The sequence below is a fragment of the Azolla caroliniana genome, unplaced genomic scaffold (assembly GCF_043228905.1).
Source record: "Azolla caroliniana isolate FFs.n. ecotype wild unplaced genomic scaffold, voAzoCaro1.0.p SCAF_29, whole genome shotgun sequence".
Classification (NCBI taxonomy): domain Eukaryota; kingdom Viridiplantae; phylum Streptophyta; class Polypodiopsida; order Salviniales; family Salviniaceae; genus Azolla; species Azolla caroliniana.
Window position 1 is genome coordinate 333,034 of NW_028230464.1, and position 21,690 is coordinate 354,723.

Consider the following 21,690-nt stretch of genomic DNA (forward strand, 5'->3'; position numbering starts at 1 on the left):
TGGAAACATATGTGTATATGTGTATAGCAATGATAAAAAGTGTCGTACAATCGCAACCCCAGCTGATTTATTGGCTTCAGTGAATTTGACGAAGACAGTGGAGAGGATGACGGAGGTGAGGGGGGCGATGACAGATAGCCAGAATAGCCGTGGCCTCTTCTTAGCCTGATTCCATTCATTCAGTACATTTTCATTAGTTAGCTATCTTTAAGTATTGCGTCTTAAATAAATGTACATCATATTATTATTCTTATCCAAAGTAGCAGCAGCTTCTGCCGATTAAAATTTGAATGCCTTCTTAACGTTGTTTGATATTGTGCATGCATCAGGATTCAGTACTTTGGGCGGGGTGTTGAGTCTTGCTTATAAGAAAATACATAGATATATCAATTCTAACTTACTATATGTTTGGTCAATAAGAGGAAGCCCAGGAAGAAGAGACCGATGAGGATCGTCTGCCAGTTCCACTGTTAAAAACATATTGTATACGCATGTTATTGCCAAGTTGGGTTACCAAATGTGATGTTAAGATAAAAGGCCAGACATAAAATTTAATACGATGAATCAGTCATCAAGATTATCCATGAATTGAATAAAGATGTGCATGAATAACTTTAGTAATGATAAGGATTACAGTTATGAGCGTGCCTGCCTACTAATTAAGTTCCTTCTGCACAGCAGCTACCGAGCTCTGTTTGGTACATACCTCATTAGTATGAGTAAAGACGGAATGAAGGACAGAGACAGCATCTGTATGCCTCGTGAAGGACCTGGTAGATATTCCCAGGAGGCCTTTGAGCTGTTGCAGAGCTATGGTGATGGCAGCACCTGCCATGAACCCTACGATTGCCGCGTGTGAGAGATAATCCACGATAAAGCCAAGCCTGGGCAAATGAACAATGGTCATATAACATGTCATAACTAGCGGATATTTTAATTAGCTGCCACAACGTGGTTATTGATTTCATACATATATATAAATATAAATATAGATAGTGAGTGATCTAAGAGAAGTAAGGATGCGTATGTAGAGATAAGAGTAAGTAATGGTGTTAGTGGGTAGTTAGATGAAACGCACGCATATTTTGCTAGCTATATATGTATGAAAGAAATAAGATTGGACCTGGAGAGGCCAAGAGCAGCCTGGAAAATCCCAGTGAAGAATGTGGCAGTGAAGATAAGGGCAAAGTAGGCGTCCCTGTAGGTGGCGCAGTCAGCATTGATGAACTTGGTGGAGGTAGTGTCACAACTAGCGGTTGCCAGAGCTGGGACGGGGAAGCCGTTTCTGGCGAGGGTGCCCAACAGGATGGACACAACCGCCACCGGCCCAATGGCAGACTCTCTGGACACCCCCAAGGCAGCATACAACAGCGGTGGGACAAAGCTGCTATCTGCATTTTGATGAATCATCCACAACACACACACACACACACACACACACACAGGTGGAGCCAGAAGAAGCTGTGGGTTAGATTATAGATAATAGACACAAACGCTACGCTACGCTCTTCTTCGCTATCAATCTATAATCTTATCTATTAATTATGTATTGTTCGTTGATTTTCTTAAAAAAGTTACATGGAACTTACAGAGGCCGTAGATGGGTGGCAAGCCAGCAAGCTTGGCATAGGCGATGCCCTGCGGGATGCTGAGGCTCCCGATGGTGAGGCCGGCCACAAGGTCGTCCTTGAAGGTGAAGAGGTTGTAGGTGCGGCCCCAATGGAGAACCGGGAAGACGTAGGCCAGCGCCATGTAGACGCGATGTTTGGGCGTCTGCTTCCGGAAGCCCCGCAAGGGGTTGTCCGGGAACAGCGTCTCGCGGAACATGCTCTTCATCCCCTCCGCCATCCTCCCTTTCGTCGTCGTCACCGTCGCATCATTCCCAGCTGCAGCTTGCAGACCATACATACTACTAGCTGCTGCCCAAAATGCTGCATTGGGAGTATTATTATTATTATTATTATTATTATTAGCCTCCTCTTTCACGAAGTTCCCCCCCGGACCTGGAACTGCTGACTCCCCCAACCCCTTCGACATGCTGCTAATGATGATGATATAATTTTATTCCTAGAAATGATATTGGGATGCCACAAAACCCAATCTACTCCCGTCCGGCAGCATTAACAAACGTTGGCAGCTGATGTTATTATTCGGACAGATTGCTGATTGCCTAAATCAATCACAACAACATATTACATGTATTGTTAAATGTATAGGTGCATATATATATATATATATGCATGCATGGACGCTCGCCTGCTTCGATGGTGGGATTCTGATATCACAGAATTTAACTTAACTTAGAGAGACAAGTGGATATAATACACCGATGATTGCTTAGAATTTAGCTGGAGACGGGCTGCCTAATTATCTATCTGCACACACTCACGCACGCACATATACATATGTCTATATGTATATGTGTCGTGCGTGGGTGTGTGGGCGTAGTCTAAGCAAATGTGTGTGTGTATATATATATACATACTACTATACTGGTGGGCGTGTATGTGTAGCCAGAAGGTAGTATGTAGTTAAACGCTAGCAGTGGGTGGGTTTGACAAATGTTGCAGGAAATTGAAAAAGGGGGTAACCTTTGCCGCCTCTCTCTTATTACATACATACATACATACATGATACATACATGATACATACATGATACATACATACATTGCCATGTAGATATTTATTATTGTCTGAGCACCCACCATTAATGTTTGGTTTCATATTAGTTGCTCTCTTCATCTCCCTTCTCATTAGTGGGTGACCCCCACACCATTATCATCTTCTTACTTACATCACACACCGACTTAATTGACATTATGTATTTCATTCACCATCAAGGGGCTCTCACTCTGGAGCATTAAGCATCTCTCCAGTTTGCCCATCTAGACGAATCTGGTACACTATGGGTGAAAGAGACTCTAAACAAATTCTAGGTTGAGATGTATTGCATCAATGGAATATTATTATGTATATACAAAATGCACGTGAAATCAGAGTTCTACAGGGAAAGGTCTCAATTCGTTGGTTGCAACTCTGCAATCATCATCTCATGTGCCCAACCAAGGCTTCCCACATGTTGATTGAGGATGTTGCACCCAACCTCTCCATGATTCGAAGATACAAGAGGATGATGGATGCTACAATATTTACTGGTAACCTGAAAGGCCTAAATGCATCTAGGGTGTTTATTACAATGATCACATCTTGAATATATCTGTATTGTAATTTTTGTCCAAAACATTACCATGTTCCCAACTCCTCACTCAATAATTCATTAATGAAGTGGCACATCTCTTATTTATGTAACCCTCCATTGATGATATTTCAAGATACTAGAAATAGCAAGGGAAGCCATGTAGCAAACCTTAAAATATAAATTTATTTGTTTACATCCTTCATTACTTACACCACTCACAGCTAGGGAGATAAATTTCTCCTATTTCAAAGTATACTCGTATTGTTTAGGTAAGCCTCCACACCTTTGAGATATCAACAATCAAGAATTAGGACAACACAACCTACATCATGAAAGTCAAGCTTGATGAAGGTTATGTTCCTCGATCAAAATCGTATGTGAAATCTACAATCTTCATTGTTGATGTAGAAGCACCACCTAGTAATACAATTTACTATTCTAAATACGTTTCGGACTAAATCAAATTTATTTGTGAACTAAATAGTCTCAATACATAAGTTGTATTCAAGATTTAAACTTAGTTATTGTCCATGTAATGCATGTGCATGGTAAAATGTACAAACCTCAAACATTTGAATCTATGTGATGGAGGTTGTCATTTTTACAAACCATCTCAAAGGTTTTACTTTGTAGGTTATCCCTCCTTGTTGCATGTTGAATTTACATACATTTTATATCCTAATTCTCTGTTCAAACACATAATGTATTCTTATTTATTTTCAACCACACACACCACTTGATTTGACACCAAGTGATAACTTTAGGGTAACATCCTTTGTACTCACATTTATTTATTTTTAACTACACTCACAATATTTATCTACATCAATTGATCACGATTTGTTCGGTCAGGATACAGTTGGTGGCATTAACAACAATGACCATGTTCATATGAGGTAGAAGTACTCTCCTCCCAACATTAGACATGGACAATGGTAACAAAATTTAATACAAGTGATTGCTTTATTGTAGTTGTTAGACAAAGGGAGCAACAAGTCATCTATGATGTCTAAATCCCCCCAAAATAGTGATAGAATGGTAAAAGCAACAAGATAATAGGTTCAAAAGGGCCGAAAGAATCCAAATTTGATGACCATAATATATAATGAGGTCATTAAAAACTTCCATCCTTTACCAATGAATGATTAAGGTATTGAACTTGGTAAAAGAGGTATTGAGATCAAATGTTGCATGTGATTTTCATGTTCTAGGTTTGATATCATGTCATCCCAAAATGTTTATACTCATGTGAATTTGACTCTATTGAGATCAAATGTTGCATTGATATGACTTTGATGTTCCAACTTGACATCATGTCATCCTAATTTCTTTTATACTCACCATGGAGTTGAGCATCCTGATTCATAATCTTGTAGGCAAGCTTGCCTTAATCGCTATAAACAATGTCACTATGAAATTTATGGTCCTTGGTCATCATTCTCTTTGCAAGGTTTAAAACACGAGTGACTTTATAAGGTTTAAGCTTGCCATATTTTCATTTAAATTTATTTTCTTTAAATTTCCATTCATTGGTAGTCAAGCATTGTTCCATCTTTCATTGTGATATTTTTTTTTACATATAACATATACCAAGAAAAAAATTAATTGGCCAAATTGTTGATATTCAATGTGATTTTGGCTCTATTGAGATCAAATGGTGCATTTTACTTTGATGTTCGAACTTGATATCATGTCATCCTATGAAGTTGAGGGTCCTTGATCATCATCATATAGGAAAGCTTACATTAATCTCCATAAACAACTCACTATGAACTTGGTCCTTGGTCATCATCATTTGTACAAGGTTTAACATCAATGACCTAAGAAGGTTTAATCCAACCAAATTTTCATGCACATGTTTCTTTTTTTACATTTCATTAAGTGATAGTCAAGTATGTATTATCCCCACCTTATATTGAGATATGAAAACTACCAAGAAATAAAGATTTAAGATGCCAATGGAGGAGTCTTAAATTTGATACCTCCTTTGTATTAAGGGCTAAAGATCGGCCCTAGAAGAAAGTGAAGTCAAGAAAATAAATCCATAAATGGAAAGGGGGGGAGGTATCTAAAATCACATTATATCCAAGTCAAAAGTTGGGGGGGGGTCTACCTTGTTGAGTATTTTTCTTGATATACATCAAGGTTTTGAGAGTGAAGCTAGCAAATAATTGGAAGATTCCTACATGCGAGGGGACCTTTTCCCGAATGGGCATTAGGGGATCTCCTCACATAAAGGATCCTCTAACCATAGTGGAATCTTCCATTCACCTAATGGCTCAACTCAAGGATACCCCCAACCCATTGCCATAAAATTGAAATCCTTGATTCCCTTGATATGATGTTCACCAAGTCTAAGCTACGCATTTTAATATCTGTTTTAGATCTTGATACTTTCCTAGATATTCATTTTTAATTTGGGTTGATTTGAACTTAGCAACATTACCATCTCTATTCATCAAAATCTCATGGACCAAACCAATCTCTATTCATTGAAATCATGGTTTGTTTGTATGTTAATGTAGCAAGTCCAACATACATATGGAAGAAATATATACAAATAGGGTTTATATGTTATACTATTTTTGTTTTGACATCCATAATTCGTATATAATTTGAGACCATAGTAGCAAAAGCCATACATTTGTGACTTTGGCAAGTGTAAAATAATGTCAATTATGTAATGATGATATTATGATGTGGGAAGATGTAGGTATTTGATTAAGGCTAGATGGCGAAGGTTACAATATTGAATATATAAATTTATGATTCTTTTGTAGGGAATCCAAACTACTACATCATAATGTCCCAACTTTATTAATCCAAACCCCCCTAGACACACCCTCAACTACTAGTCCCTCCCATCTCTATGTATCCACATCTCTAAGTGAAGTAGCAAATGTTTGATAATGTACTTCTTTCGTCTTTGTATCATACATCCCCCCATTTATATGTGTTTGAACTACCATTTGCGATAAATAAAGAATATAGACAAGAAAACTTGAAATATAAACTACCACGATTCCCAAAAAAGCTCTTTTAAAGTGAAACCTTGAACAAGAAGGTTGCAAAAACTTGATTTAAAAGAAGTGCATGCACTACCAGAAACAAACAAAATTATGCATATTCAATTTTCTCTGTGAAAGTGTATACCATATCCATATTATGAAAATACTAGGCCAAATTTTATTAGCAAAGTAATCATGTGAACAAGCTTATGGCTTTGTGAAATATGAGCCTTCATTGAAGTTTCATTGGTGCCTTTCTATGCAACTATGGAAATTTACCAAAATGTGCCACCTTTTACATCAAATTCCCAAATTATTCCTTAATTTAGAAATTCACATAGTACTTTTTAAGAAAAGTAGTACATGCATTAAAATAACATGGTATACCCTAATCCCTTGTTTTCCCTCCAACAATAGCGAGAATCTTATAGCAAGGTAAACCTCCAACCACCATGACCACAAACTATATAAGCTTCCATTTTTGTCCGACATGACTCAAGGGAACTTCTCTGACATGCACTATCGGGTGAGAAGTGTCATCTCCAATCTCAACAACTCTCGGTTGCTCTAGCTTTTCCATAAACGAGAACCACTCTTCGTGGCTCGTCATGTGGTTAGACGCTCCGGAGTGAACGTACCACACTTCCTTCGATCCGGAAGTGGTCTTCTTCATCGAGTTCGCCTTGTGTTTCATCACAAAGGCTGGCCCTTTCCCGATCTTTCTGGTGTCGGATCCTTCCGATCCTTCAGCGTAGTGCAAGCTTTGTTGGTTCCCTTGTCTGGTCTTGCCAAATCCGGATTTATCCGAATCGGCGTGCTTCTTCCCACACCCGCTCTCCCAGTGGCCTTTCTTGCCACAATATCATCATTCCGTGTCGGCCTTCCCTTGTTGGTTTAGGGTTTAGGGTTTACCATCACGTTGATGGACCCGAGCGCATCGTAAATCTCCTTGATCTTGGTGGTGTAGTCGGTAACCGTCATGTCCCATTGCCAAATACTATTGAGCTCTTGCCGGAGCTATAACTTCCGAGCCGTGGTACTTGCGGCGAAAATCTTCCGAAGATTTTCCCAAGCCTCCTTCGGCGACTTTGCGTCTCTGATGTAGTCGAGCATCTGGACGTGCACACAGGACGCGAAGCAATACAACCCTCTGCTCGCTCCTTGCTCCCATGCCAGGAAGTCCTTGTGTGCCGACTCCGGTGCCACTTCATTTGCTCCGTCGACATAGCTCCAGTCACCGTGTTCGAGTAGTTCTTGGTGCATCTTGTAAGACCAAGATGCATAATTGCCTCTGTCGAGCTTCTCCGTCAAAAGCGAGCTTGCCATCCCTTTGTCCATTCTTTCTTCGGTCTTCCTCACATTCAACCGATTCGGATCCGGTTGAGCTTATCTGCTCAACAAATGCCAAAGGAAGAATTGTGGGTAATGACTCCTCAATTGGAAGTCAAGATGAAACACTCCATACATGAACTCCAAGGTCTCGAACATGAGCTATACAAAATGATAAAAATTATATTCAGAAACAAACAAATCACTTGCTTGAAGTACATAGTGTTATGTCAGCTCAAAGTGTACTCACCGAGCACACCTGTCTATATCAATGGAGTTGGAAAATGTAGTTATGCCTCCACGCTAATATTGTAGGCTATTGATGGTGAGTCTTGAAATAGTGGTTGTCAATCACTCTCAAGCCACTAACATCAGTTACCCTAACCTTACGAATTCTTTGAACCTCTCTCGAAAGCACTAACCTCCTTAAGAAGCTCACTAATGCATTATATAGGCTTTAACATTAGACATAAAATGCAATAGATCACAAGCAATATGACTAACCATGTTGCAATTAAAGAGAAAAGTCACTGCAATGCATACAAAAAGAGGAGTGATTAGGATTTAGCTAAGTAGCACTTAAACTAACCACTCACTTCACAAGTGAGATAGATAAATAGATTCTATTATTGTCTTTGACCTATGAGAACAAAAATGTTACATTTCACATAATGCATGTAAACGTGAGTAGCAATTGTGAAAGCTAAGCTTAAACTTGTGACCTATGTGTACATTTGTCAAGTACTTAACCATTAAGCTATCTCATAAACATATTTATTAACATTGTAATTCCATATGATAGAATCCTAGAACATTCTAGAAAACCCTAGAATGCTCCATGACCCACTATATAACGAACCATTCCGGTTCAACACTAGTCTTGGGTCTTCTAAGTAAGCTCTCTCTTATATCTCTTTATTGTAATACATATTTCCTTTCATAATTACTCTCTCGTCCTCTCTTGCTCACTCTGTCTACTGCTATCTCATCTATCCATTCATCCATTACTCTTTCTCTTGCTCTTTCTACTGCTATCGTGTCTCAATTCTAACAGTCATTTACAACAAGCGGTAGCATCCCATAAAGCATTGCAGATCATCTTCATCTTCAACAGATGTTTCACATATGTGATCATGTATCCTTATTTCGTCGACACATGAGAACGTCACGACCTTGTGATAAACTCTATTATCCGTGATTGGGACCATTTACGATCTCATCAAAGATTAATGAGGTGACTTTCCAGCTTGATCTCCCTTCCCACATGCGACTTCACTCACTATTTCATTGTTCACTTCTTGAACCTTGTGCCACAACTACTATTCTGCGTCATGTGATACTACCGTCACTGCCATCGGATGTCCAACTTGATAATGTTCTTGAATATGAAGTTGTAGTGGTTCTTGACTCCAAGATCCTACGCAATAAATTATATAGTATTTAGTGGATTGGTAGGGTTATTATCCAAATTATCAAATGTGGGAACCGCCTGAGAATTTATCCAAATCTGGTCAAAGAATTTCATCATCAATACTGTAAAGAATCAAGAGATGGATTCTGTGCAGCGGAATAGATATGGACTGTGTGTGTGTATGAGAGAGAGAGAGAGAGAGAGACAAGGAGTAAGACATAGACAATACGAAAGGTAAAGTATATTAACAAAGGAGAAAGACTCAACAACGTACAAGGTGGGAGGAGGGTGCTTTATATAGTCACCCTCTCTCTTCATTAACTACAAGACTCATGGAGCATGGGGAATGTGAAAGCTCATAAGTTATGTGTCATAGAATATGATTCTATGACTCATACTAAATGCTAGAATACAAAGTGGTGACATAATGGTGACTCTTGACCGTTGGAGTGTCTCTTCACTCTCAAGGTGAGTTCACACACTAGACCAAGTTGAGCTTGATTCTCAACACGCCCCTTCAAGCTCAAGTCGGGTCAGTTTCAGATGGTATCCGAAATCCGCTTCGACTCGTGTTCCGGAGTTTGCGTCGACTCGCATTTATGCGGAGTTGCGGAATCCGTGCTCCAGCTTGCGTTGTGCATACTTGCGAAGTCTGTGCTTTGGCTTGCGGCTTTCTTTGCGGCTTTGTGCGGTAAATCAGCTCTTCACGGCTTCATTGCACGGTTGCGAAATCCACGCGTTATTGCGTAGTGTCTTTAGTACTCCCCCTCAAGCTTGGCAGGTCAGGGATCGTCAATCCGAGATCGGTCATGAATTGCCATAGCTTGTCGGCTCCTAAGGCTTTAGTGAAGATGTCGGTCGTTTGAAGATTGGTGCTAATGTGTTGTAGGTCGACATAGCCAGTTAGAACGCGCTCTCGGATGAAGTGATAGTGCACTTCAATGTGCTTTGTCCGTGCGTGGAACACCGGGTTCCGAGCCAGATAGATACTGCTCATGTTGTCGCAGTAAAGGGAAGTCGGATCCTTGATGGGTACGCCCAGATCCTTGAGTATCCTTTTGAGCCATACGGCCTCACAAGTGGCCACTACCACGCCCCTGTATTCCGCCTTTGAGCTCGAAAAGGCGACGATTGATTGCTTTTTGCTACTCCAGGATATTGCTCCGTTACCGAGGGAAAAAACAAATACGAAGGTTGATCTTCTATCGGCTTTGTAGCCGGCCCAATCGGCGTCTGTGTACCCCTCGAGTCGTATTGGCAGCACGGTCTTGTAGACGATGCCGCAATCCATTGTGCCGCTCACGTATTGTAGAACTCGCTTAGCGCAATCCAAGTGAGTATCACGCAGTGTTTGCATGAATTGACTAAGGAGACCGATCGGATAACTGAGATCGGGTCGAGTGATCGTGATGTAGATGAGTCTCCCGATGAATTGCCAATACTGAGTTGGCTCACACGCTTTGGTCGAGCGGGGTTGCCGCGGATTTGCACTCAGCCATACCAAACTTGTATAGCAAGTTGAGGATGTAGTATCGTTGAGAGATCATGATTCCGACCGGAGTCCGAATTACCTCGATGCCGAGGAAGTAGTGGAGCTCCTTCATGTCCGTCATCTCGAACTTGTCAGAAAGGAGGGCACATAATATCGGCATCCGTCGAGGAAGTAGTGGAGAAGTCCTCGATGAAGAGCACATAATATCGGCATCCGCCGAATGTAGCCGTCTGCGCCAATCCCCATACGTCGGAATGGACTACGTCGAGTAGACCTTTGCTCACGTTTCGCTCTTTCGGGAATGGGTGTCGGTGTTGCTTGCCGAATTGGCACGCTTCGCATACACCTTCAATCTCCTTCTCTTTGAATGTCAGGAGTCCGATGATGACTACTTTCGATTTCATTGCTTTCAGTTTGTTGAGATTCATGTGGCCGATTCGCTTGTGCCATAGCTCTATGTCGGAGTCGGCTTTCGTGCTTTTTGCGAACATGGCGGATTTCATCTCGTGTGAATTGAGAATGAACATCCAGCCCTCTCTTCTTCTGCGTGCGATGATTTGGCCCTCTTTTTCGATGAAGCACCCTTCTTGGTCGAATCGTACTTGCGTCCCTTGCTCAACCATTTGGCCAACCGAGATGCAAGACATTTTTAATGTATGTTTGCTTACCTCTTTCGCCGAACGGAACATTGCCGATGTGCCGAATCGGGTGCGTAGTGTCATCTCCGGTTTTGACATAACCGAGTCGCTCTGGCTCTCGAAGTTTGAGAAACCATTCTTTATGAGATGTCATATGGTTTGAGGCTCCGGAGTCAACAAACCATACGTCCTCCAGATTGAGGGCACTAGTTGAGGTAGAGGCCGACATAGAGTTTGCTCTATGTTTCATCATGAACATTCCGCCATGGTTGGAGTTGTGTGCATACATTTCTCCACGATCTTTGTAGTCGGAGTTGTGCCTGTACATTCCACTATACTCTTCGTAGTTGGAATTGTGCGCGTAATTCGTGAGTTGTCGACTTGTGGAAGCCGATTCACGCATCTTCTGTTGGCACTCTTCTTTGTGGTGGCCGAGCTTTCCGCAATATCCGCATTCGGTTGCGTTTTAACGGCTCGGGCCGGAGTGGAAGCTCCCCCTTCTTGTGAAGGTTCCTCGTTGGCTTCCGTTTTGCGGCCAAAATTGGGAGTTGTTATCGTAGGTCGGACCTCGTCCGCCTTGTCCTTGGCCGAATCGACCTCTCGCTCGTCCGCGTCCTCTTCCTCCGTTCGAATGCGTGTAGAGCATGTGGCCTTCCGACTCATTGCTCCTTGTACGCACGTGGTTTTCTTCGACCAATAGCATTGATTGGAGCTTGAAGAAGCAGGGAGATTTCTCCCGTGCTAGAATGGCGGTTCACATTGCGTTGAACCGTGGTGCGAGGCCGCCGAGGCATATTTGCACCATCTCATCATCATCGATATTTACGCTTATCGAGCCGAGCAAGTCGCAAAGCTCCTTGATCTTCAAGGTGTATGGCGTGATGGACATGTCCCTTTGTTGAATGTTGTTCAACTCTTGGCAGAGTTGAAGCCTTCTTGCGGTTGTGTTCGCCGCAAAAATCTTTCGTAGATTTTTCCATGCCTCCTTTGGCGTCTTGGCTTCGTGAATGTAGCCGAGCATGTGGTCGTGAACACATGTCGCCAAGCAATACATCACGCGGCTTGTGGCTTGATCCCATGTCGCGTATCTAGGAGCCGTTTTGATGGGTCGGTCTTCGCGTGCTCCTTTGATGTAGCTCCAATAGCCTTGTCCGACAAGGTATTGGTGCATCTTGTACTCCCAAGATGTGAAGTTGTTTCGATCCAACTTCTCGGTAGGGAGAGTGCTCCCCATTTGAGTATTCATTATGTTGATTCTTCTTCTTCTTCTTCTTCTCTCTTCGAATGTGAGCTATGTAGCGAAGCTACGATAGCGATGAGCCAGTTCTTGGTAGTCGGCGTAGGACACAGCACACGATCACAATGAGGCGAGTGAGTGGGCTAGATCGAGCTACCAAATCGCTCTGATACCATGTAAAGCAGTAAGACATAGAGAATACGCAAGGTAAAGTATATTAACAAAGGAGAAAGACTCAACAATGTACAAGGTGGGAGGAGGGTGCTTTATATAGTCATCCTCTCTCTTCATTAACTATAAGACTCATGGAGTGTGGGGAATGTGAAAACTCATAAGTTTATGTGTCATAGAATATGATTCTATGACGAATACTAAATGCTAGAATACAAAGTGGTGACATAATGGTGACTCTTGACTGTTGGAGTGTCTCTTCACTCTTAAGGTGAGTTCACACACTAGACCAAGTTGAGCTTGATTCTCAACAAATACCCTAACAAACATGGTCTTGCTATATCCATCATGACTCCAATAACTCGTCATTTTAGGCGGTGGAAAGTGTTATGGCCACAATGTGATGGCCATGCTTGAACCTATGCCTTATGTTTTTAGGAGGGGGATAGTGTTATGGCAACCATGTGATGGCCATGCTTGAACCTATTGTGTACTTACGTCAAGGACTTAAGCATTAGGCTATCTCATGTACATATTATAACATAATATCATAATTAGTTGAACCCTAGAACACTCTAGAACTTCCTGGATCATTATAGAAAACCCTAGAATGTTCCATGATTCACTACATAATGAAGCCCCTTCAAGATCCCTTGTAATTCCACATAGTCTCGAGATCTCCAAGTAAGCTCCCTCTTGTATCTCTTTATCTTCATTTCCTTTCATAGTTTCTTCTCTCTCTCTCTCTCTCTCTCTCTCTCTCCATTGTTATCTTGTTTATCCGTTCATTCATCACCCTTTCTCTCGCTATCAATTCTAACGACTCTTGGTGTTCAAGAACTTTACCAATGAATGTTGCAATTAAGAATGCACATTGTGGTTGGTTGGTTGTGTGTGTGTGTGTGTGTGTGTGTGAGAGAGAGAGAGAGAGAGAGAGAGAGAGCTCTATCATCCGATTATAAGAAGAAGTTAAGAAGAAGAGCTAAAAATCCATAAAAGTGACTTTCATAGCTCAGTCACAAAACAATTGTCCCCTTTCACATCATTGGGGTTACCTTTAGGCGCTAGAACAACTATTTTGTGATGTTCCTTTTTCTCTTGGTCTACATGGTCTTTAGTATCAATACCAATGTCTTCATGGTTCATGATATGTACAACATGTACTTAACAAATGCACTTCCCTTGAAGGCCTCGATTGTTAAGTTCAACAACACGAATATGGCCCTAACACGAGAACTTCAAGATAAAGGCTAAACACAAAGAAGTCCTAGCTGCTTTGTACATGATGCAATACACTTGAAGCTAACCTCAAGGCAACACAAGGAGAGAGAGGGAGAGAGAGAGAGATTATATTATCGTCTTCGAAGGTCAAATATGACCAATGAGACCAAAAATATTACATTTCACGAGATACGTGTGAAAGTGAGTAGTGACTCTCGATGTGCAAAAACTTTACCAATGAATGTTGCAATCAGAGTGCACATTGTGGTTGTGAGAGGAATTCATGCAAGGATTGGGCTCGGTCGAAGAGATGTGGAAAGCATGGTCGAATATGATCAAAGGCAGAGCATTGTATCAAAGTGTGATACTCAAACTCACGAACTTGTTTAAGGCAAAGTGTGCATAGCTGACCACTCTCATCACTTGTGCCCCAATGCCCTGTCTCACATCGCAATGCATGTGAGCTAAGTCGCATGGAAGCAATAGTTTGAATGGCAGATAACGATAACGAGAGAGAGAGAGAGAGAGAGAGAGAGAGAGAAGGTGAAAGTCGTGGTAGCTATGGAAGAACATAAAATTATCAAACTCCATGCAAACTAGATTATCATAGCAATTTTAGTTGCATAATATTTGCAATTTTCTAGATCCCTTGTGAGAGAAACTCCCTTTTGGGCTTCAAGGGTTTAGATAGGCTCCTTTGCGTCAAATTTCAAAGAAGTGATCTCAAGTGGTGGGTTAGTGAGTGACTCACCCATGCCTTTACAATAGAACTTGTTTGAATGTTCCAAGAAAGCATGGGCTTGTTCTCTTGAGAAGACCCTTCATGGGGTTTTCTCTGACATTGAGCCTTTGTGAAGAAACAAATTCTTCGTTGGGGATTTACGGAATTCCGATTCATCATGTCTCCTTTGACATATCCAACACCTCAAATTAGGAAAATTGAATGAATTAAGATTAACCTAAGACCAAATAGTTTCAACATTGGCCATACATTTATTTGATTATCAGAATTAGGAACCCACACTATGACACATACAAAATTATAAAAGATGACTAGATAAAATTTCTAAACAATTCATATAAGAGACCCAACCGAGAATCGGTGTTTCAAATCCACAAGATGTCACGACAATGGTGTATGCAATGGAGGAATGTGCCAAATTTTCGAATTTATAATGTTAAGGTTATGGACAAAGAAGCAAGTGAAAGAGGTCTAGAAGAGATACAAATTAAACCATCTGCAAAGATGCTCTTAACAACTTCCAACCTTTTCAGAGGCATATTGGGCACTTCCTCTTTCACCACAGATGATGTCACCTACATTTGCATATTTGCAGGTACCGATACCTAGAACTCAAATACACATTAATTTATAAAGATATTAACTGCAACTGGCATCAATCTTTGTGGAAAATACACACCTACACGATGGGATTTACGTACAATACCAGAATCCACTGTTACCTTGTGGAGTGGCTTTGTACACCAGGTTTTTACATTTCTTTCAACTCATGTTTGTACAATCATGAAATCCATTACAATAAAAAGCTAGTGAATATCCGAAAGCATGGATTGTTTTTCTCCCAAATACTTCGGTTCATAATGATTCATTTTGCTTTCTTCGGCTTCAAGTTGCTCCACATCTTTAGTGATGCTGATATATCCTCCATTCACATCAAGGAATCCAATCTTTCCAGGTATCATTATTGCTTCATCCATTTCTTCTTCTTGAACTCGAGCTTTATCCCTGTCTTTGGGATAAGTCCAGTAAAGGATGGTATACAAAAGACTGCAGATGGCAAAGGGGATCCCAAATGCAACATATAAAGCTTTGCCCAAGGCTGTTGCATTATGTTTATCTGCGATTATATCAGCATCACCTCCATGAGATGATACAACAACATAGCCAAAGACCCTTTCAGCAAGAATACCAACAAGCGGAGGGGCAAACGATGCCAGAACTGACTCCAATGATCGGTCTAGGGCATAGATGCTTGTTCGCATTCTCTCAGGTACAATTTCAGCAAATATAGGACTGCACAATCATCACATGTTACCAGACCAATCTTTTCTAGTATGTTAATCAGATCAGTTGTTCACTCTGTAGAATGATTCAGTTGTTAGGATGTTCAATCCGATAAGGCAGTATTACTACCTTATCGGATTGAACATACTAGATTAGTATGTTATCTAAATAATTCCTTCCTAGTATGTTCAATCTGATAAGTCGTTGCACAGCAAAAAATTTGGTTGTTTACATCTAGTAATTCCCTGCATCTATCTATACATTTACTACCGAGCTACTTATCTATACATATTCTGAGCCTCCTTTGAACTTGTCATATTACGATCTTCGGGTTACCATACGTATATGCATTAATCTCAGGTGTCTGGTAGGCTTGAGCGATGATAATAGTTCCTATTTATGCCACGTGGAGAAAGCAGGATATCATACTCATTGGCCATCACAGATCAAGACTCAAATGCATCACTCCACCAATTGTTACTCCTGATCACTCTGCACAGCATGTGTCCATTAGCCCTCTCGGAATGTTATTTCCAGAGACTATACTGATTTTTGGGTTCCTTTATTTAGGCTTTTGTTGTACTATTTAAGAGTTAATCATCACTTTCAAGTTAGTTCTAGTTACTGTGTACAGTTTAAACCTGGTTTAAGTCCTAACCTTGGTTAGTTATACAAACAAATGCAGAATAAATATTTCTAGTCCTAACCTATAATAGAGGTTCATTTCCATGTTATTACACCCAACAGCAGGTAGATACCTCCTGCAGCCTATGAGGGAGTTCCAATGACCAAATATAAATCTAATCACTGGTGATTGGTATTTCATGCTACAAATCAAGTTTAGTGAAAGCCACAGCCCCATATTAAAACTCCTCATGAAGACAAGATCTCATCAACACATTGAGATGGACAGCATGTAGAATGTATTATGCATATAGTGTCTAACTCAATAAAATGCAAGAAATATTGCCATGCCAAGCATTGAATGTTCAAACTTATTACAGAGCCCGAGATTGGCATGGTATAATCATAACTGGCACAAGACTAAAGGGTCATCGAGGATAATTCATGTTTTGAGTAGAGAGGGATATTTGAATGTCTATAGAATAAAAGGTCATTGAGGATAATTCATGTGTTAAGTAGCGGAATATTTGAATATGTATAGACATCAAGTAGATAATACATTTTAACCCCTAGAACGACCACAATCTTGTGTAATCCTCATAAATGCAAGACAATAGATCCGCCATAAGATACTAATACTCTCATACAAAGATCAATTGGGAAATTGAGGGAATAAATATTTCCCCCAAAACATTTCCCTGGTCCATCTATTTCTTCAGTTTTGGTATTTTTCTTTGTCAACGTCAACTTTAATCATATCCGTTATCTTGGTATAGTCTAACCATCACCTCTACAAAACTACTTGAATAGTAGACACTAAAATAAGTCTCTTCACAGCCTATCTTTGAAACTGATTGAGTATATGGAGAGTGATAGCTTATGAGGGTGATGATCTTTAACTTTTAAACTTGCATATTCACAAGGGAAGGACTATATGTGCATCTTATACTCCACATGAGGATGTATTTCTTTTTTCTTCTTGTTATTTGTGACTTTATTCAAGAGTTTCCAACTATTCAGTTTATTCAGATATATATGTCTTAAATAAGCACTTGGGTACACATGCACACTACATCTACATCGAGGAATAGATGTTTCCTTATGGAATAGAAATAGAACATTCACAAGTCCGTCCAAAGAGTTCCATCAAAAACATAAGACTGCTGCCATTGCTTCTATTTATATTCATGATTTGAATAAGATTGTAACGAAATAAATAAATAAAACTTACTTGTTTGTGGCAGTTCCACACCATGACATCAAAAAACCCATGGTAAAAAAGACTGTCCCGTGTATAAAACCAGTGGATGGATCATACGGTAAAAACAGTAACGTGATGGCCCCAAATGGAACTCCGATGCCTGAGCTGAACTGTGCCAAAATTATTCTTCCGGTATTTGGCAAATGCCTTGCAAAAATATCACCTAACCAGCCCCCAAATAATCCACCCAAGGAAGCAGAGACCATAAAAGAACCTATAATTGTAGCTGTTACGTTGTGTGAGAACCCAGTTAACTCAAGCCACATAGGAGCAAATGATAAAGCTGCCCACGGGAAGGTTCCTGCAATGCCTTGTGCAACAATAGCTAAAAACGTTGGTATTTTCATGACGAATTTTGCATCATTAAAAGTTTCCTGAAGTGCAGAAGTATGTCTTCCTTCAGCCAATCTGCAGTAGAAGAGGATTTAAGAATCAAAATTTACACAACCTAATCTACCTTTTATTCAATTTTCTGAGAAGCAAGAACTGAAACTTGGTTATTTAGTGCAATATGGGTTCAATTTTAAATGCATCAAGTTGTTAACAGCCTGGCTATGACTGTTTTCTCTTTCAGCATGACAGGTTTTTTCTTTTGAATAAGTTGTGAAAATGCCTAGGGCCTGACAAATACGGCATTACTTCCCATTTGTAGGCATCAAACATTCGAAGGGCTACTAGGCTTTGGTCAACCTATTCTGTTCCAGCAAGCCTGTGATGATGTTCTTGCAGGTTTCCATGCCTAGATCCTTCTAGCTCTCAAAGAAATAGAGAAGGCTCCACCCTCCATGATTGTAACATCTTCACCTATCAAAGATATTTTCAGAGGGTCATATGAGTTTTATCTGTATCTGGTGGGTTTTTCCCAGTCCATTGCGTCCATTTCTATCTTCTTTTTTTGTATTTCTTATGGGTCAGTCTCATGGTGTGAGCAACATTCGTATTTAGGGATTTCTATCGAGGTCCAAGTAATGTACTCTAGGCCTTGGTTGGGGAGTACATGATAGAGATGACATCTAAAAGAGTTGTGTGAGTATATGGAGACCCATGGTCGACTTCCCTTCACCTGAGCTATGCTAAAGGAAAGCCATATTTTATGCACTGCCAGACAACGCAAGTTTTTAGGTACCCATGTCTCAAAAATCATGGACAACCTCCCTTAGTCAGGGGTTTGTAGGCATGCATAGGTACATGTGGGCGTATGTGTGGGTGGGTGGGTGTGCTTCGGAACATACTTGGCACCATCTTTGAATATAGGATCCACTGCAAATCGACCAACTAGAAATGCTATTATAACACTCGTGATGCCAATAATGTGAAAAGCAGCACGCCACCCTGCCAAGCCGAGGACAGTGGTTCCAGCCAAAAGAACTGAGAAGACATTTCCAAAGACACCTCCCATGTTGGCTGTGAACTGGAGCCATCCAAAAGCAACACCACGTCTCTCAGGATCTGCGGCATCAGCAACCAAGGATTGAATGGCAGGAATGACCATGGCTAGGCCAATACCATTGAGAGCCCGGGATATGGCTACCTTCATGTGCCAGAAACAATACAGACAGCTTCAGAATCAAAGACAAACGAAAGAAGTTGATTTGGAAATAATTAGCCAAAAAAATTTAATATAAGATGAGTCTAATGTGTAAAAAGCTAAGCAGTGTGAGGATCAAAACAGACGAAAGACAGAACCCGAATTAAAGAATGAAATCAAAAGATGACTCTAATGCTCAAAATGTATTATGCAAAACGAAATGAGCACCTGAGCATCAAACTGAATCCAAAGAAAGAAATGGAACTGGAAACGAAAACTGAAAAAAACAAGATCTTGATGTGTAACAGACAAAACACACGGAGTTAGAGCATCAAAGTAACAAGGTGATTCTGATGTAAGAAGGAAAGAAAAACAGGTTGAGCGTTAAAGGTCAAGGTGGATGATTTGAAGAGAAAAAACCAAAAAGCGGATAACATACATATTTAAAGACAGACGATCCTAAGGTGCCCAAAATATAAATAAGTAAGTTTAACAAAAAAAACCAAAGCAGTTGAGGATCAATGTGGATGATCCAAAAGAGAAAGAAAACAGAATTGAGTACAAAAATAAATGGTGAGAGAAGAAGCGTTTACCTCTAGGAAAGTGGTGGAGGCACCGACACAGAAGGTTGCAGATGCCCAGAGGAGGGCACCAAAGGCAATAACGTGGGCACGGTTGTGGCGGGAAGACATATATGCAGCCAATGGGAAACAGAGCATCTGAACAGTGGAGCGAAGCAGAGTAAGGCTTCCGAGGCGTGTGGGTGACACATGAAGACTCAACCCGATCTCTCTGTAAGAAGCAGGCAGCAGAGCCTCATCCGCCCTCTCCATGATACCCGCAAGGTTCACCAACACCAACGTTACCACGACCTCCCGCCTGTGTGGATCCATTCTCACACCAGGCGTTCTCTTCACAAATGATTTACATGAAATAAACAGTATTATCAGTCAGTGGTGAGGAGACAATTGGGGTGGCTTTGTATTTCTCTCTGTCGATGGATGGATGGATGGATGGATATAGATCCAACAACTCATCTGCTACTGCTACTATTGTTAGCACAGACAATGAATGAATATGTCAAACGAGACAGAGACAGAGACAGAGACAGAGACCGAGAGAGGTGTGGAGTGTGAAGAGGAGCATAATCCTCTGCACAATCCACAGAAGTAAGTTTTGACGTCGTTCTTCCTCATATTTCGTCGTTTTTTGACATGGAAAGTAAACCATTTCAACTACATACTACTACTAATAGGATGTACATAAGGCGGCCAGATATATGTTTTAGTGCCAGTTTATTTATCACATTTCACGCTCAATGCAGGTGCAAAACACTAGCAAACTCTTCAATCTATACCCCCAAACCTTACTCGTGCTAAAGGTTTAGCGATTATTTATTTATACACACACTCACTAATCCCAAGTGACTCGAAACCTTAATCGTGTTAAAGTGACTCGTCCCAAGTCACTTTAAGTGGACGGAGAATCCCTCATCTAATTTGACGCGTTCGTCTGATTTCGATCAAGGGGGATATAAATAATTGCAATATACTAGTTGTGGGTATGTTTATACCCTAGTGGGTGGAGAAATTGCTTGGGGGTCCAAGAAAACAAACAACAATTGCATTGCTATTGGTTGAAGCTGACTATGTCATAGTTGCATTAGCCGCAAAAGGAGGAATTTGGATTAAAGCAATACTCAAAGAATTAAAAATATTCGAAGTGCTAATATTGGAGTTAAATTGCAATAATCAATCTTGTATAAACCTAGCGCAAAATCCAAATATGAGCGACAATATTCGACATGTCTCCTATAAGCATCTTTTTTTACGAGGCTTAATTGAAGATACAATGGTAGAATTAAAGTTCGTGCCATCGGCATCGATATGGGCCGATTTTCTTACAAATCCAATAACAAGTCAAACGCACATCTCATGTTGCAAGAAGGTAAAGTTTCTAAATTCTTCGAAAATTGAAGAAAAGTACATGATGTTTTGATTATTTCATTAGGGTGGAGCATTGAAATACATAGATAATAAACAATAAACAAATAAACAAATAGTTATTAACATTAAAATATATGGTGCCAAAGACACTTGAAGAGATCTGTCTCATCGGAAAGACAAAGCTGGCAACTACTAGTAGTCTCGTTGCATCATTGTACATTTGTTGAATTCAATGGACTCAGCACACTAAGTTTATAGAAAATTTGTCATATATTTTATTCTTATTCTTCTACATTCACACCTAACCAACCGTAGTAAACACTACTTCTGAGAAATCAAACCTGTTTTACTAAGAGGTTCAATGTCATAGCTAAGTACTTCTCATCATCATCAAGTACTAGGGAGGTGGTTTTGGTATGTTACCTATGGTTTTTTATGGTAATGAAAATCATGGTAGAGCACATCGAGGCAAGTTGTTTTCTATCACACAATTAAAATAGAGAGGGAGATGACCCCCTTCACAAATACATTTTTTGCAATTCCCAAAAATTCTTGGTTAGAAAAATAAAGTTGACCCAACTAGGTTAGAGTGATCATAG

General features: G+C 40.4%; 2 protein-coding genes across 2 annotated transcripts in view; both read right to left on the reverse strand.

Moving 5' to 3' along the window:
• Window positions 1-2,052, reverse strand: part of LOC147849597 (sulfate transporter 1.1-like) — a 41,651-nt gene extending 39,599 nt beyond the window's left edge. Inside the window, exons 1-5 of the mRNA XM_087337328.1 lie at window positions 1,590-2,052; window positions 1,124-1,391; window positions 707-884; window positions 402-467; window positions 49-165 (exon numbers count right to left, since the gene is read on the reverse strand). Coding sequence (XP_087193454.1) covers window positions 49-165; window positions 402-467; window positions 707-884; window positions 1,124-1,391; window positions 1,590-2,037 — 1,077 coding nt within the window. The 5' untranslated portion in view covers window positions 2,038-2,052. The remainder of the gene's footprint in view (window positions 1-48; window positions 166-401; window positions 468-706; window positions 885-1,123; window positions 1,392-1,589) is intronic.
• Window positions 2,053-15,073: 13,021 nt separating this feature from the next.
• On the reverse strand, window positions 15,074-20,068 carry LOC147849599 (uncharacterized). Its single transcript, XM_087337330.1, has 4 exons — window positions 19,739-20,068; window positions 18,850-19,148; window positions 17,588-18,025; window positions 15,074-15,741 (listed from the first exon to the last, which is right to left on the reverse strand). Exons 1-4 carry the CDS (start codon window positions 20,036-20,038, stop codon window positions 15,255-15,257), a joined length of 1,524 nt encoding a protein of 507 aa, XP_087193456.1. The 5' UTR covers window positions 20,039-20,068; the 3' UTR covers window positions 15,074-15,254.
• Between the last annotated feature and the right edge of the window lie 1,622 nt (window positions 20,069-21,690).

Excerpts from the sequence above, each read along its gene's own strand:
- LOC147849599 (XM_087337330.1), bottom strand. The coding sequence starts at position 20,038 with ATGGATCCACACAGGCGGGAGGTCGTGGTAACGTTGGTGTTGGTGAAC. Across the intron at positions 19,149-19,738 it reads CCTCCACCACTTTCCTAGAG|GTAGCCATATCCCGGGCTCT; the intron begins GTAAACGCTTCT and ends TGGCACATGAAG. Across the intron at positions 18,026-18,849 it reads ATATTCAAAGATGGTGCCAA|ATTGGCTGAAGGAAGACATA; the intron begins GTATGTTCCGAA and ends CTTCTACTGCAG.